Below are 17,218 nucleotides of genomic sequence, written 5' to 3' on the forward strand. Positions count from 1 at the left end.
TTCTGCTCTCATTCATTAGAAGCAAGTCACTAATCCAGAAGCACATATTTAAGGGGAGGGGAACTAAGCTCCCTCTCCTGGAATGAGGAATATCAAATATTTGTAAACATACATTCAAACCATCACTGTAATTAGAAATATTTTCAGGAGAGATACTTGGGGGTTATGGGAAATATCCTGTTTCTCCTTGAAGTTTTGCTCACTATTTTTAGCATTCATTTGCAGATCTTGCCTGTAACATTAATAAGGTGTTCTGGCCGGGCACAGTGGCTCAGGCCTGTAATCCCAGCACTTTGGGAGGCCAAAGCCGGGGTATCACCTGAGATCGGGAGTTTGAGACCAGCCTGGCCAACATGGTGAAACCCAGTCTTTACTAAAAAAACACACAAATTAGCCAGGCATGATGGCGTGCATCTGTAATCCCAACTACTCGGAAGGCTGAGGCAGGAGAATCGCTTGAGCCTGGGAGGCGAGAGTTGCAGTGAGCCAACATCACGCCACTGCACTCCAGCCTGGGCGACAGAGTGAGACTCCCTCTCATAAATAAATAAATAAAATAAGTGTTCTGAGCCAGGTGTGGTGGCATGCATCTGTAGTCCCAGCTACTCAGGAGGCTGAGGCTGGAGGATCCCATTAGACCAACAATCTGAGACTATAGTGTGCTATAATCACGCCTGGAATAGCCACTGCACTCCAGCCTGAGCAACATAGTGAGACCCCTGTCTCTTAAAAAAAAAAAAAAAAAAAGTCCATACTTCATTCAGATTTCCTTAGTTATTACCTGATGTCCTTTTTCTGCTCCAGGGTCCCATCCAGATACCACATGACACCCAGTTGTCCTGTCTTCGGAGGCTCTTCCTGGCTGGGACAGTTTCTCAGACTTTCCTTGTTTGCAATGGCTGCTCGAGCTTTGAGGAGTACAGTCAGTGTTCTATAGAACGTCTTTCTCACTGCTGGAATTCATCTAATGTTTTTCTCATGATTAGACTGGGGTTGGGCGTGTTTAGAAAGAAGACCATGAAAGTCAAGTGCTCCCCTCATCACACCGTGTCAAGGGTACACACCACGACATGACTTTTCCCTGTCACTGCTGACCTGGCCATCTGGCTGAGGCAGGATTGCTCGGATTTCTCCATTCTCAGCTTTAAACTGGGGATCTCCTTTCCACACTGCACTCGCTGGAAGGGAGTCACTGAATGCAGCCAACACTGAAGGAATGAAGTTACTCCACACAGTATTTAGAATTCTCCACAGACGATTTGTCTACTCTTCCTCTTTGTTTATTTATTTTATATCAGTATACATTCAAAGACATTTATTTTATGCTTTGGGCTACAATCCAATACCACCTTTTATTTTGTTGCTCAATTGTTTCAACTTTGGCCGTTCAGCACTTTCAGTTGGTTCCTGTGTCCCATTGATGTGGTTTCTTTGCTGGTTTGTTTTTGTTTTTAGCTCTTCCTCTTCCTCTGCCTCTTTCTCTTCCTCCTCTTCCTCCTTCTTCTTCTCCTTCTCCTTCTTCTTCTTCTTTTTGAGACACAGTCTCACTCTGTCGCCCAGGCTGGAGTGCAGCGGCGCAATCTCGGTCACTGTAACCTCTCTGCCTCCCGGGTTCAAGCGATTCTTCTGCCTCAGCCTCTGGAGTAGCTGGGATTACAGGCGCATGCCACCTACACCGAGCTCATTTTTGTATTTTTAGTAGAGACAGGGTTTCACCATGTTGACCAGGCTGGTCTCGAACTCCTCACCTCAAGTGATCTGCCCATTTTGGGCTCCCAAAGTGCTGGGATTACAGGCGTGAGCCACTGCACTGGGCCTTGTTTTTAGTACTCCTTAACTTTCCGGCTCTATAAACTGTTCCAGGCTTATCTTATATTTTTCCTGCCCAGCCCTATAATCAGCTGTTTCACCAAGGAGGCTGGTTCCTTGTTCTGGATAACTGTATTTAGAAATCAAGATCTAGGGCCAGGTGCAGTGGCTCATGCCTGTAATCCCAGCGCTTTGGGAAGCTGAGGCAGGCAGATCACCTGAGCTCAGGAGTTCAAGACCAGCCAGGGTAGCATGGCAAAACACCGTCTCTACAAAAAATACAAAAATTAGCCAGGCACAGTGGCGTGTGCTTGTAGTTTCAGCTACTTGGGAGGCTGCGGCAGGAGAATCACTTGAGTCCAGGAAGCAGAGGTTGCAGTGACGCCACTGCACTCCAGCCTGGGTGACAGAGCGATAGAGACCCTGTCTCAAGATCTGGGTGTAAGGTGTACTCATTGCTACTGGGTGTCACTGCCTCCAGTCTGTCTCAGAGGACAAATCTAGGGAATACGTCTACCTATATTAACCCACATATACACACATATCTATATGTCTGTATCTATCTGTCTGTGTGTCTATTAAACATGATTGTAGGCTATGTCCTACTCTGATCCAGCATTACATGGTTCATTCTAGTCTCGTGTAATTTTGAAGGCTCTGTGGTGGTGGTAGTAAATGTTGTAGGTTGCTGGGAGGCTATAGTAAATGGCAATTATCCCTGATGACTTCAGAGTCTTTCATCTCCATGTACCCTTGACCTGGCAGACATTTTGCTGCTTGACATTGGACTCATCAAGATGAGCTGATGTGCTGCCAGAAGGACCCTTCTGCGCCCAAGCTCATCCTGGATCTGCCCTGAGGCTGCAAGTGATCTTACCGAAGCAGAAACAGAGCCGGGACTAGGAAATCGGGTCTGGGCTGTTAGCACCACACCTGCACTGTGCTGCCCTGTCATTATTGAGGCACCAGGAAAAGGCTAGGAAGTCCATGTGGTTAGGCCTACGATGAACTGACAGGGTCTCTTGCATTTAATTCATGCTCCTTACTTCAGTGGAAAGTTTAACAGCGACATAAGTTAGGACAGCAATTTATAACTGCAGCTGACACTGGAATCATGGGGGCCGGGTCCAGACCCTGCTGATTATAAGGCACAATCAGGACTAAGATGTACTGAGCTAAGGGATGGTGAAGGCAGGCTTTACCCCTGGCTTTGGTCTTTCTTTGATCTTCAACATGTCATCATCCCGGGAGACATTCCAGACCCACACCTCCCCGCCTTCGTGGTTCCTTGGTCCAAAGCATCCGGCCTACCAGCCGCCCTCTCCCGTATTTGCCCTCTGGCCTTTGCCATCACCTGAAATTGCTCTTTCTGGAATGACTTTCCTTCTACTTGTCTTCTTCTCTGACTCTTATGCTACCTGCTGTTTGCCTCACTAGGGCCCCCAGAACCCCTAACCCTCCCTGTTACTCTGCCGTAACTCACCTCCCTCGCCTGCTGAGGCCCCTTGGTCAATCACTTCAGGTACCGTGACAGGGGCCTTCTTCAGCTTGTGCCCTCTGTCTCCAGCCCACCAGCTCTGCCAATTCCTGAACCTGGGGATCCAGACTGGATTAGTTCCTTCCTGGTTTGAGCCATGAATCCATGTCCTCGGCACTCCCCGAGCATCCTCGTGTGCAGGTGTCGTGGGTTTCCATCTCCCCACCCCCTGCCCTACGGCTCTTTCAAACCTTTAGTCTTCTCTATAAATAGATCGAGGTTTTATAGGAAAGGGGTTTCAAGTATGAGTCAATCTCCAGAAGTCATAAAAAGAAAGACTGATTCATTCAAATACACAGCAACAAGACTTTGGATGTAAAAACACGTTGGGCGAAACAAGACAAGCTTGGAAAGAACACCTGCAGTGCTGCTGGTCAGCGATTTCAAGGAGAGCAAATAAAATCACCCAACACCCCAACAGACCAGAGCAAAGGACTGTCTGTAGAAGACAATGACCATTAAACAGAGGAGAGAACTAAGCAAATCAACAATTCACATCCAGAATCCTCATTCACCCAGTCCAGAGGGACAAGAGACAGTGGAGCTGGACAGGTCAGCAGTCCCCACCAGTAGAAGGCAGCTGGAACTCCTCCCACTAGGAGGAGAGGCAAAATGCTTGCATCACCCTCTTGGTACCTGGGCTGCTTATATCCTGGAGGCTCCAAAATAAGTTATCTAGGCAGCCACTTTAGAGTCAAGCTTGTCTGCGTAACAACAGGTTTTCCTGTTCAGATACAACTCATCTTTGACTCTCTTGCCCACCCTTAGCCACCAGCACGGTAAAGGCCTCATCCTACAATACTGGGTAAGCCATCCTGGACTCCTCATTCAATTATGTTGGTTCCTGCTCTGGTCAAGCTAATATTACAAACAAAGGGATAATCTCCTTAATATATAAAAAACCCCTGTTAGTCAATAAGAAAAAGACCATCAACTCAATAGAAAAATGGTCAAGTTATGAACAGAAAACCCAACACAAATTCTCCTTAAATATATGAAAAGAAACTCAATCTCACTCACACAAAGAATGACATTGAAATACCATTTTTTACCTATCAGATTAGCAAAAATCTAAATTTTATAATATATTCTATCTGTGGGGCTGAGACAAAACACATGCATTGCTGGTGAGGGTGTAACCTGGGGAGCAATTTCACAATATTTATCAAATCAAATATCATGTACTCTTTGACCCAACCTATATGTATATATATGAGGAGACTTATTATGGGAATTGGTTCAGGTGATTATGGAGGCTGAGAAATCGTACCATCTACCATCTGCAAGCTGGAGGGCCCGGGAAATGCAGTCTGAGTCTTAAAGCCTGAGAACCAGGAGCTCCAATGTTAGAGGGCAGGAGAAGATGGATGTCCCAGTTCAAGAAGAGAAAGCAAGTTTGCCCCTACTCTGCCTTTTTGTTCTGTTCAGCTCTCAATGGATGGATGATGCCCACCTACACTGGTGAGGGTGAATCTTTACTTAGTGTATCAACTCTAATCTTCATCTCCTCCAGAAACATCCTCACAGACACACCCAGAAATCATGTTTTACCAGCTATGTGGTCATCCCTTGGCCCAGTCAAGTTAACACACGAAATTAACCACCACACAGGCCAACAATTCAAGTTCTAGAACTGATCCTACAAATATGGTTCCACACATGCAAAATAATGGGTATATATACAAAGCTATTCACTTCTTTCAGCAAAATACTGGAAATAATCGAAATGTTCATGAAATCAGTAGACGGGACCAAGCACAAAGGGGAACCCATGTAATCCTAGTTACTTGGGAGACTGAGGTAGGAATATTGCTAGAGCCTGGGAGTTCAATGCTGTAGTGCACGGTGATCATGTCTGTGAATAGCCACTGTACTCCAGCCTGGGCAACATTAGAGAGACCTCAACCTCATCTCTTAAGAAAAATTAGGTTACAAAAAGATGGTACATCCATATACTCTCCCATACAACTTTTAAACCTTCTCTTCTTCTTCTTCTTCTCTTTTTTTTTTTTTTTTTTTTGAGACAGAGTTTCTGTCTTGTTGCCCAGGCTGGAGTGTAATGGCGGGACCTCGGCTCACCGCAACCTCCACCTCCCGGGTTCAAGCGATTCTCCTGCCTCAGTCTCCCGAGTAGCTAGGATTACAGGCATGCGCCACCATGCCCAGCTAATTTTTGTATTTTTTTAGTAGAGATGGGGTTTCAACATGTTGGCCAGGCTGGTCTCGAACTCCTGACCTCGTGATCTGCCCACCTCAGCCTCCTAAAGTGCTGGGATTACAGGTGTGAGGCACCATGCCTGGCTCTTCTCTTCTTTAACAGGACAGAATACATTTCAGCTCCAAAACCAGCATCATATTTAATGGGATTTAATTTAATCCTAGAGGCATTCCCATCAAGTTAGGAACAAGACAGCACGACCACTGTTACCAGCGTGAATCAACAATGTACTGGAGGTGCTAACCAACACAATGAAGTAAGGCAAAGAAAACAGATAGGAAAGTTGGAAAGGAGAAAGTAAAACCTTCATAATTTGAAGATAATAAGATTATAAAGCCAGGCATGGTGGCTCACACCCGTAATCCCAGCTCTTGGGGAGGCTGAGGTGGGAGGATTACTTGAGCGCAGGAGGTTCAAGACCAGCCTGGGCGACGTAGTGAGGCCTCATCTCTACAAAAAATACAAAATTAGCTGAGTGTGGTGGTGTGCGCTTGTAATCCCAGCTGCTCCAGAGGCTGAAGTGGGAGGATCCCTTAAACCCAAGAGGTGGAGACTGCAGTGGGCCAAGGTGGTACCACTGTACTGCAGCCTGGGGGACAGAGCAAGGCTATGTTAAAAAAAAAAAAAAAAAAAAAATATATATATATATAATATGTATACACACACACACACACACCCCCCCCGGCAAATGCAAGCAAATGATCTGTGAAATGCTACAAATAGCAATAATTTATTATCAGTGAACAAACCTCAATCATAGAGGTCAGCAGCTCTCACACCTCCATAAACATGAGCCTGAGGGAAGAACATGTAATTTCCCTCTACCTTCATAAGTTGATAGCTGGAACAAGCCTTCTGTAACAAAAGATAGATTAACAAGAGAAAAGCCATTTTTATGTTAATGTGCACAGTTTACATCACGTGGGAGGAGCCTCAGTTGAAAGGTGTAGCTCTCAAGGCAGTGGCTTGAAGCTCTGCCTGACATAGTATTTTATCAAAAAGCCATAAATATTTTATTTTATTTTAATTTTATTATTTTATTTTATTTTATTTTTGAGACGGAGTCTTGCTCTGTCACCCAGGCTGGAGTGCAGTGGCGTGATCTCGGCTCACTGCAAGCTCTGCCTCCGGGGTTCACGCCATTCTCTTGCCTCTGCCTGGGACTACAGAGTAGCTGGGACTACAGACGCCCGCCACCACGCCTGGCTGATTTTTTGTATTTTTAGTAGAGACGTCGCGATCTCCTGACCTCATGATCCACCCACCTCGGCCTCCCAAAGTGCTGGGATTACAGGCGTGAGCCACCGCGCCCAGCGAAAAGCCATAAATCAGCCATAAATCGTAGAGTGTTGACATGACAAAGGAGAGTCTTGCAAAAGCAGGAAAACTCTGGGAAGAGAGTAAAGTTAGCTCCCAAATTTCCCTGGTCCCATTGGCACCATCTCTGAGTTGATGAGTGAGTTGTTTGAGGAAATTTTCCATCTCTGCTTTTACACAGGAAAGCTGGAGGGGAGGTAGAAGGATCTCTTGTCTTTGTGAGTTGCTGTCCTGCCATCAGGGAAGCAGAGGGAAAGGCTGAGTGCCCCCCTGCATTTAGCCTTCTTCAGCCCAACAATCACAGCGTTTTATTATTTATTTATTTGTTATTTTATTTATTTATTTATTTATTTATTTATTTATTTAGAGGTGGAGTCTCACTCTGTAGCCCAGGCTGGAGTGCAGTGGCACGATCTCGGCTATTGCAACCTCCACCTCCCGGGTTCAGGTGATTCTTCTGCCTCAGCCTCCCAAGTAGCTGGGATTACAGGCGTGAGCCACCATGTCCGGCTAATTTTGGTATTTTAGTAGAGCCTGGCTATGTTGGCCAGGCTGGTTTTAAATGCCTGAGCTCAGGTGATCTGCCTGCCTCGGCCTCCCAAAGTACCAGGATTACAGGTGTGAGCCACTGCGCCCGACCGGCAGTATTTTAATTAGTATATTTATGTAGTGTTTTACGCTTATGTAATACTCAGTATTTTAGAGAGAAATATTTAGGTTTCCTTCAAGCCCACTGCTGCACTTCATTTGCTGTGAGATGAGTTATTCGGTGAGAAGCAGTGCTAGGTGGAACAGCACACGATGACTAAGGCATATTATAAATCTGTTTGGCAGGAATTTCTCAGCAGCCAGCATCCATGCCAGGCCTGTTCAGAGATGAGGAAGGTGTGCTCCCTAACTTCTTGGAACCTACCCCAGCAGCCAGAACAGACAAGGACACCTGCGGTTCCAATCTCTTGGGCCCAGTGCTGTGGGAACATAGGAGGTGCCCATGATTAGGGCGGGAGGGGACCAGGGGCTCTCTGGAAGAGGCAGTATGTGAAGGGTGGAGGAGGTGGGCAGGGTGGAGGGTGGAGCGAGGGCCTTCTACAGCAGGGAATGAATGGCATGAGAGCAGGGAACAAGGATGTATCTGCGGAACCCCGGGAACTCTGGTCGAAACTGATATGGCAGGGCTTTCAATGAAGCAGCATGTGAGGTCCTTCAACAGTGCCAGGCTCAATGGCATGAGCACGACATGGGCTGGGGCTGGCCAAGGCTGTTGCAGGGGGCAGGAGCACATCGATTAGATGCGGGGGAGATATTGGGGATGTGTGTGTGTAAAGTTGTCCAAGGAGGCCAGGACATAGGTCCAGGGGTGGTAAGGAAGGAGGGTCCCTCCAAGGTCATAGTCATGACCTGGGCTGCCCATCTGAGCCTCCCACAAAGCACTGCGCTAAGATGAGGAGCAGGGTCTCCTCCCAGGGCCTCTGGCCATTCTGTAACACAGGAGGGACCAGCCACCTGTCCTCTGTAAAAGGGTCTTGGAAATCACTCGGCGATAAAGTGAGAACTGGTCAGGAGACAGAGGTGTGCGTGCTGCCCATGGGTGGGGCAGGAGTGAGCTGAGGTGAACCTGTGGTGGAACTGGTGACAGCAAAGGAGCCTGGCAGTGAGTCAGCCAGGGTGGCTGCAGCCAGGGCATGGTGGGCACTGTGAGCCAGAGAGCATGGGGTTGGAGGCCGGACCCCCGAGCCCTTCCAGGAGCCTGGTGCTAGGTGGTACCCAGCCAGCCCGGCCACAGATGAGCTCAGCCTCTGCAGGGGCTCTCACCACGTTCTGGGAAACATCCTGAGGGGGGTTGGGGGGCTGGGACCCTGCGAAGAAGAACACACGAGGCCACAGGACAGGGCTCTGGCTCTTGGGGCATCAATGTTAACAGTCCTCTTGTCAGGGACAGGAGGAAGGTCACCTGGAGGGGGACGTTGGATTGACCTACCTGCCTTCTTGGGCTCACAGGGGAGAAGACCTTGATGCCCCTTTCTCTGTCCATTCGGAGTCCTGAGAGGGTGGAGGATGGCAGGTAGAGGGTGCTCTGAGCATTCCTCCCCTGCCGCCTCACAGAGACGTCAAGACGGAGGGCAGGCCCTGGTGTGAAATACTATTGTCTATGTTTACTACAAGGAAGAGGTGGGGTGAGATGGAGAAAGGGAAGTTTTGCTCTCAGGGTGGGAATTTTACTTCCCATACAGTTCACGGAGAGGGTCTGACAGGGCCTGCTGGACAAATGTGGAGAGAATAATTTGGGCAGAGCCAGGCATGGCAGCATGTGCCTATAACTCCCGCGACTCAGGAGGCTGATGCCGGAGTATCACTCAAATACAGCCTGGGCTACATACCAAGACCTCACCTTCAATTTATTTTTTTTTAAAATAAGGCCAGGCACAGTGCCTCATGCCTGTAACCCTAGCTTTGGGAGCTTGAGGCAGGAGAATCACTTGAGGCCAGGAGTTCAAGACCAGTCTGGGGAACGATGCAAAACCCCACCAGGGACCTCCATAAACAATGCAAAAAAACAAACAAAACAAAACAAACAAACAAAAAAAACCGCTGGGGGCGGGGGGAGTGGGCAGAGGGACTTTAAGGGAGTATTTATGGTCTGGTTGTGGAAATAGGGAACAGAGATGCCTGGAATCTACATGTCATGGATTTAGGGTAAGGCCAATACTCAGGTCAGGAGGAGGGTGTGGGATTAGGGGAAAGGACAGAAATGTCACCTTGCTGGCAAACTCCTGTGCCCTCTTGGCCGTTCCCAGGGCCCCAGGGGAGGCTGCCTTGCTCATGGCTCTTGATGCTCCTTGGCCAATGGGGTGGGGCCTCTGATCTACTAGGATCACTCTGCGGCAGCAGGAGTCATTTTGGAGCTACATCCGATTCAAAGCCCTCTTTCCCAGCAATCAAAATAATGACTTGCAGACTAGGTGAGCTATAACCTATCAGTGTGACAGGCTTAAGAGCTCTGGAATTCTAAATCAAATCCCATCTCTGCCCTTACATGGAGTGACTTTTTGCGTTACTTAACCTCTGCCTGTTTCTTCATTTGTGAAATGGGGAACCCACAGGGCTCTTGTGAGATTTAAATGAAATATGCATGTAATTTTAGTGTCTAGCAGTTTTCAATAAATGGTACACTTTACAAATATACTAATCTCATCCATAGGCAACATCTCCAGCATGAAGCCCACTGGCCTCATGTCTGCACTTCTGGAGTCCAGATGAGTGATGGTCACGTGCCCACTGGACTTGGCCCACATGGAGTACACCTGAGCCACCCATCCTCTTGGAGGCTTTCTTGCCTTTATTTGCTGCATTCCTTCTTCTCCCCTTTGGACTGCGAGCTCCTCAAGGGAACAGCCTATAGCTTCCTATTCATCTCCCACTCATCCTGCCTGCCACACTGGCCAGCCCACTGGACGGGAGGTGTGCTGGACAGACATTCTGAGGGCTGCAGAGGCCTCCTGTGGACCCTGCTCTCCTGCAGCTGGCCCATCAGTGCGCTATACTTCTACAAATTGTTGGAATGGAGACAGGTTTTTTTTGTTTTTTTTTTCCCCCCCAGGATATTTGTTTGAGTCAAAATGATCTTGACGGGGAGCTCACTGTTACAGGTCTCATGGAAATAGGCGCGGGGGACAAGATTTGGCTGAGGCTTTCAAGTGACATCAGACAAGACTGCAATCAAGGGAAAGCAGACCTGGGGCCTATGGGCAATCACATGAGATGAGAAATACCAAAAATGTGGACCGTCCAGGTAGCTGGGGGACACAGCTCCAAAAAAGTGATGGTGATGCTGGATTAGCTCCATTGGAGGAACTGGAGGTTCCACTGGATGGTGCTGGATTAGTTCCATTGCCCTTTGGCAAACCATGTAAATAGACGCATATTCTAGATGTGAATTTGCGTTTCCTGCTTCTCCCAGCATGATCACCTGTGGACTAATGGAATGCCTTACTCACCAGCATAGTATTCCATATTGCTTTTAATCAAGAAACAAATTTCACAGCAAAGAAAATGAGGCAATGGGCTTAAGACCAGGTAATCAGTCATACCACATCTCAGCAGGAGGAAGCAGCTGGACAAACATTAGAGCGAAATAGCCTCATGAAGACTCTGTTACAGCACCACTTGGGAGACCACCTTTGGGTGCTGCCCCAAAGATTCTGCTTTGCATGGATTGTCTCTCCCATAACCAGGATTCGTGGGTCCGGGAATCAAGGGCTAGAAGTAGGAGTGGTTCCTCTCACCTGTCCCCTCAGCTGGAGTTCTGCTGGTTTGGAGGGCTTGGTTTTTAAAGGAGGAACGCTTCCAGGGAACAACGGCTCACTGAATCATACCCTGAGGCTCACCTGCTGTTTTGGGCCCTTCTAGGCACTGAACCAACAAGCAAACAAGGGGTTTAGTGACTCGGGTGTATTACCAAGGGAAAACAAACGCTGCTACATTCCAGGGCCAGGGAGAACTGTCTAGAACCCATAATTTTCTGGGGTCCCTCTTACAAATAGCAAAAACAAAAGACTGTAACAAAGGAAGGACAACTAATTCAGACACCTTAGGAATAAAGGTTTGGATCAATCATACCCAAAAAAGAATCCTGACCAGAGGAGATCCTGGCTGAGGGCAAAGAAAATACAGAATAGGCAGTGGAAAAGGAAGTGATACATAACTGACAGCCTCAAGATCATTATAGATGATGTACATATTCTTTTTTTTTTTTTTTTTTGAGTTGGAGTCTCACTCTGTCGCCCAGGCTGGAGTATAGTGGCGCTATCTCGGCTCACTGCAACCTCTGCCTCCCAGGTTCAGGCGATTGTCCTGCTTCAGCCTCCTGAGCAGCTGGGGCTACCGGAGCACGCCACCACACCCACCTAATTTTTGTATTTTTAGTAGAGACGGGGTTTCACCATATTATCCAGGCTGGTCTCGAACTCCTGACCTCATGATCCACCCACCTCGGCCTCCCAAAGTGCTGGGATTACAGGCATGAGCCACCGAGCCCGGCTGATGTACATATTCTTGCTTGTTATGTGCACAAATTTTCTTCTCTCATCATTTCATGCAAATTTTTCTGGAAGTAAACTTTACCCTTTAGTGTTTGGGTACCATTCTCTTGTTCTGTATTCTATTCAGAAGGGATTGAAACTGAATTAGAAAAGTCAACACAGCTCTGAGATTGACAGTGACTGGTGGGCTTTACATGTCCTCATTTTTGAGAGAGGGTAACAGCTTCCAATTAATTACATCTTCTTGGGCACAAATAATTGCTTTTCTGGTGGGACAGAAGTTCAAAGGTGTAGAAGGCTGTGCGCAGATGCTGAGTAGCTAACAGGGGCTGTGCCAGTTAGGAAGCTCTTGTCTCTCAGTTCCACACCCGCTCTTTTTAGCTCTGCTTTTGTGATACCAGGGATAGAACTCCACAAACATCTCTGCGTTGCCAGCTGGCATCCTGTTGGATTTTTCCAGTAGATGCCAGTAGAGGGAAGCGTCCACGCTGCAGGTGATCCCAGTTGTCATTTCTGACCTGCTCAGAACCAGCTTCATGATGGGCTCAAAGACCCAGGACCAGGTGAGCAACACCCATCCTCAGAGCACTTCTGGAAATTGCTATTTCATTCTTGTGTGGGTTTTTTGCTTTTTTGGTTAGTGTGTCAGTAATTCTTTTTATCACATTGTTGAACTGGCATGGTTTCTATCTCCTATTTGGACCATGACTGATAGACACAGAGAGGAGATTTCTATCTACAGAAACTAAGTCTCAAGACTGTATTGTTTTAAATCTTTTGTCAACAATAACTGAGGCTCAGCAAAGCCTTTTTCTCCCTCAGTGTTTCCCATGGGCACCAGCCATTGGCATGCCCATGTGTCCCTCTTTAGGCTAAGCTACTTAATATAACAAAAACATTCCAAGCTTAGGCTGAGTGATTTTTTACATCAAAATCAAATTCTTTAAACTTTCTTCTATTCCAATATTCCTTACCCCAAGTTAAGGAGAGTTACCAACTATATTTTGATAATAAAAATGTAAATTGAGTTGTGGCAATGATTAATATCAATTAGAGAATATTTCCACAATACATTTGTGTCATTGAGATTGACATTGCCTGGACTATTCCACATATTTCGTTTTGGGATGCAGTTAAGCTTGAGACTCATACACTGAAGGGTAGAATTAGTAACAATACCCCCGGTTCCCTTGTATTAACAAGTCCACAACCTGGTTCTTGCTGATATTTTCCATTTATTACTGCAGTAGATAATTGCTCTGAAAGTGCAACACTAAATCACTCTTGTCATAGCCTCTGCTCCATTTCCACTGGCAAATACTTGGAAATTCATTCTTCGAGCATTGTGGACCACAAGCTTCTCTCTGGATGGAAAATTATTGCCACTGCCAGTATCACAGGGAAAACACACACACACACACACACACACACACACACACACACACACGAACAGGAGGATTCAAAAAGCAGAGCTCTGGAGAGGAGTAGGGGCCAATTTCAAACAGAAAACCCAGCAAAGGGGTTAGAGGAGAACAGCCCCAACTGTGCAAAGTGGAGACCGACTCTCCACTCTCCTCACATTCTGGTTACGTTGGCCCTGGTAGACCTTTCTCCCTTTGCCTCTATAACAGGTGATACCATAATCATAACCATGTCACATCTCAGCATATCAGAAGCCCATGGAGTAAAAATAGATGAAAAGACCTCTCAAGCTAGTTTGGAAAAATAGAGGGTTTAGATAAACTGACTATTTAATCTCCCACTTAAACCTGTTAGGCAGAACATCTGGGAGAACACTGGGGGTAAGATGCTGCCTAACAGACATAACCCCTTGCTCTAACCAGCCTAAGGGCAGTATGTTTTGGATGGAAAAGACAACTGTCAAATACTACAACGACAAAGAGGAAGGGGAAACATAAGCAGCTCTAGAAAACATAAGATTCAAAACTCTGAAAAAAAAAAAAAAAAAAAAAAAAAAAAACTATGGACAACACACCTAACCAGTAGGCTTGACCACTCACTCACTCCTAAGCATGCCGTACACATACACACAGACTTCCCCACACACACAACAGTCAGGTAGATGCCCAAAGGAGGGCAAATCCAAATATCAGATCTCTTTGGAATTTTCATGGCAAATCTGAGTTTAGGCAAAAGTGAAGACCTCCCTGGGGTTTTCAAAGACAGCCTTTGCTCCCCATGTAGCCAATGGTGCTCTTACATTTGCCGAGCCCTTCACAACTGTCTGGACACTAGAATGCACTCTTCATATTCCTGGAGTTTAAATCACTGCTAGATCTTATCTAACTTGACCTGTAATAGAAGCACCTCCCTTTTGGCCCCTGTACTCCCCATTCTTTCAGGAAAAAAGCATCCCCAAAACAGTGGTAATTAGAGGGTGTTCAGGAAAGGAAAAGTAGGAGGAGAGTAATATAAATACAATAAGGAAATGCCTGTTATTCTCATATAATTTCTCTGAGACCAGGTGGCCAAGGATCCCCTAGTCTTCAAGGATATGTTTTAAAGAGAGGCCTTAATTTAAGGTACTGCAGTCTTTGCTCACAAGAGCCAAATAAGACAGTGCTACTTGGAGGTTGCTATAGGACTCTGACTCAATTTACTTGAATCCTAGGTGCTCTTTTGACCTCTCTGACTTCAGTCCTTCAGGAGTCAGATCACCCAGCTTCTCTGATGAGTGACTGGTCATTTTTAAAGCATACCTGCAGTAGTCTTCAAGAGGTTTCTGCCTGGGCATCACGATCAGCACACATTTGCTCATACACATACCAGGTGATAAGGACTCAACCACTGCAGACAGGCAGAGCCATGCAAATAAAGCCATCCAGCAAGGTCGCCTTTTCCTCAGATGCCCCAGTTTCAGGATGATAGAATTTGCATACTAAGTGTTAATAGGCCTGGCAAATAACCAGCTTTTGCTTCCCTTCCTCAATGCCAGAAATAGGCTTGCACACAGGCTCTGCTCATACGGGAAACAGGCCTGACACACAGGCTCTGCTCATATGGGAAAAGATTTCAGTCACTGTCCTCAGCTCCAAATTCTGTATTTGGAACCTAGATTATAATCTAGCTCCTAATCAAACTAGATTCTGCTCCAGTTCAGTTTACTAAGGCATTCCCTCTAAGCTGCCTCAACTGGATTACAATTCTAAGTGTAGCTGTGCCTAAGAAAGAGAGAGTCCCACAGGAGAGGAGACTGGAGGGCATAAGGCAGGGGATGATACAAAATCCTGGACAGTCATCGCATCAGTAACACAGCTTCAGAAAGTGGTGGGCTTGGAGGAGGGGAGAGAAAGAAACAAAGTGTCCCAATAATTTAATGGCATAGCTAGAAGAGAGCATTTACAGCTATTCTGGGACTCTCCAACAGAAAGCTTTTCCTGGATGCACAGACATTCATAATACTGGTAACTCTCATCAACAGCTCTGGCATCTACACGTGGCCATGGTACCCTTCGTACAGCACGGGAAGAGAACAACAGGATGCCCAAGAGGCATCTGGACAGGACACAGCAAACAGAAAGGCTGAACGCCCCCCACGGAACCCCATTAAAAAACAATGTTTGTCTATTACAAAGTCACGTTTTCCGTTTTTCCGCCTTATAAAGTCAGCGATGCTGGAGGGTGTCTAGCGGAATCCGTCCTCCAGGAATGAGTGCAAAAGGGGAGCGCACAGCTCAGGGACGTCCCTTCAGTGAGCAATGGAAGGACTGGCTGGAGGCCTCCCATCCATTTCGGACAAACACACACATACAGAAAAGGATTATTGCCAGCTTGTGTACTTTCACAATGTGATTTTTGTATTTCGAAAGCTTGAATTGTCCCTGAAAGAAAAAAATGGGAGAAAATAGAGTGTTCAATACAAGGATCATCTATATAGAAGCACATATATACAGGGGGAAGCTGACTCATCAGCCCTTGGGGTCTCCATGACATATCCCGGGGCCTTCTTCACTTGCCAATCTAATGCCAAAACAGCAACCCACCTCCCAAGTCCCTTGTAAAACTTCCATTCAATTTTTTTGCAACAGCAAAAGATTAGAAACAATTCAAATGCAGATCAAGAGAGGACTGGTTAAATATTAATGCTAGGGCACATTCATAGAAATAAAACAGGAAGCTCTCTACTGCTGTGGAAAGGGTTCCAAGATAAACTGATAGCTTAAAGTAGAGTGTGTATACATGGTATGCTACCTTCTGTGTAAGTGGGGGTAGGGAAACAAGGTTATAGGTTCATATTTGCTCATATATGCATTATCAAACTTTGCAAGGCTACACAGGAAACCAACAACAGTGGTTACCTGGGGCAGTGGAGGTGGAAGGGGCACACTAGAAACTGGGCAGATGGAGGAAGCCTGAGAAGGAGACATTCTGTCTCTCTCCCCTTCTTCTTTTAATCTAACAACACACTTTTGAAAACACTGTGTGATTCACCTGGTCTTATGTGAACAACAACAACAACAAAAAACAACCAACCAAATAAGAATCCTCAGTTTAAAACTCAGAGCTGCTTACAGAAGGAAAGGATATTCCAGGAAGTAAAATCTGGGTACCTTTCACTTTACAAACATGGTTCTAATTATTCAATGTGTGTGTGTGCGTGTGTGTGTGTGTGCGTGTTATGTATGTGGGGGATCCCAATATGTGTCCTCTTAGTTGCCTTTTATTGAATATAGACAGGCTTGGACAGCCACTAGTGACCTTTCCTGTCCCACCCTAGAAATCTAATGACATCTTAGCAGGTCCATCACCATCTGAGTCTCAACATTTCAGGCTGGCAGGGACTTTAAAGGCAACCAGTTGCTGCCCTTGCCCAGTGCTTTGGACTTCAATTTGTCAGAAAATTTTACCTGGATTTTGGAGTCATTATTTCTCTTTCATTTTAAAGGGACATTCTAGAAGCTCTGGCTTTGACCTTTGTTTTGTTTTGTTTTGTTTTTTTGAGATAGTATCTCACTATGTTGCCCAGGTTGGTCTTGAACTCTTGGGCTCAAGTGACCCTCTGGCCATGGTCTCCCAAAGCGCTGAGATTACAAGCCCAGCCTGACCTATCTTAAAATTGTTATAATTAACGGGACATATGGCAATTGGTTCAGAGTAAATATGTGCTAAGGAAAGAATATGCTCAGCCCAGCCAAACAGCAGTTTCTTTCTGTTACTGGCTAACAGATCCTCCTCCATGATGGCGGTCAGCTGACAGTGACCAACAGCCCCCACTACACAAAGAGAATGACTGCAGACAAGAACTGAGAAGGGAAACTGGAGCTGGGATAGGTGAAC

The 17,218-nt window shown here is 46.4% G+C and overlaps 2 protein-coding genes across 2 annotated transcripts in view; both read right to left on the reverse strand.

The window, feature by feature from the left end:
* EFHD1 (EF-hand domain family member D1) overlaps window positions 1–17,218 on the reverse strand; it is a 164,148-nt gene that overhangs the window by 90,519 nt on the left and 56,411 nt on the right. The gene's annotated exons all lie outside the window — the stretch shown is intronic.
* Window positions 13,136–17,218, reverse strand: part of EIF4E2 (eukaryotic translation initiation factor 4E family member 2) — a 32,557-nt gene continuing 28,474 nt past the window's right edge. Inside the window, exon 7 of the mRNA XM_050751154.1 lies at window positions 13,136–15,762. Coding sequence (XP_050607111.1) covers window positions 15,723–15,762 — 40 coding nt within the window. The 3' untranslated portion in view covers window positions 13,136–15,722. The remainder of the gene's footprint in view (window positions 15,763–17,218) is intronic.

The sequence above is a fragment of the Macaca thibetana genome, chromosome 12, assembly GCF_024542745.1.
Source record: "Macaca thibetana thibetana isolate TM-01 chromosome 12, ASM2454274v1, whole genome shotgun sequence".
In the NCBI taxonomy this organism is placed as follows: Eukaryota; Metazoa; Chordata; class Mammalia; order Primates; family Cercopithecidae; genus Macaca; species Macaca thibetana.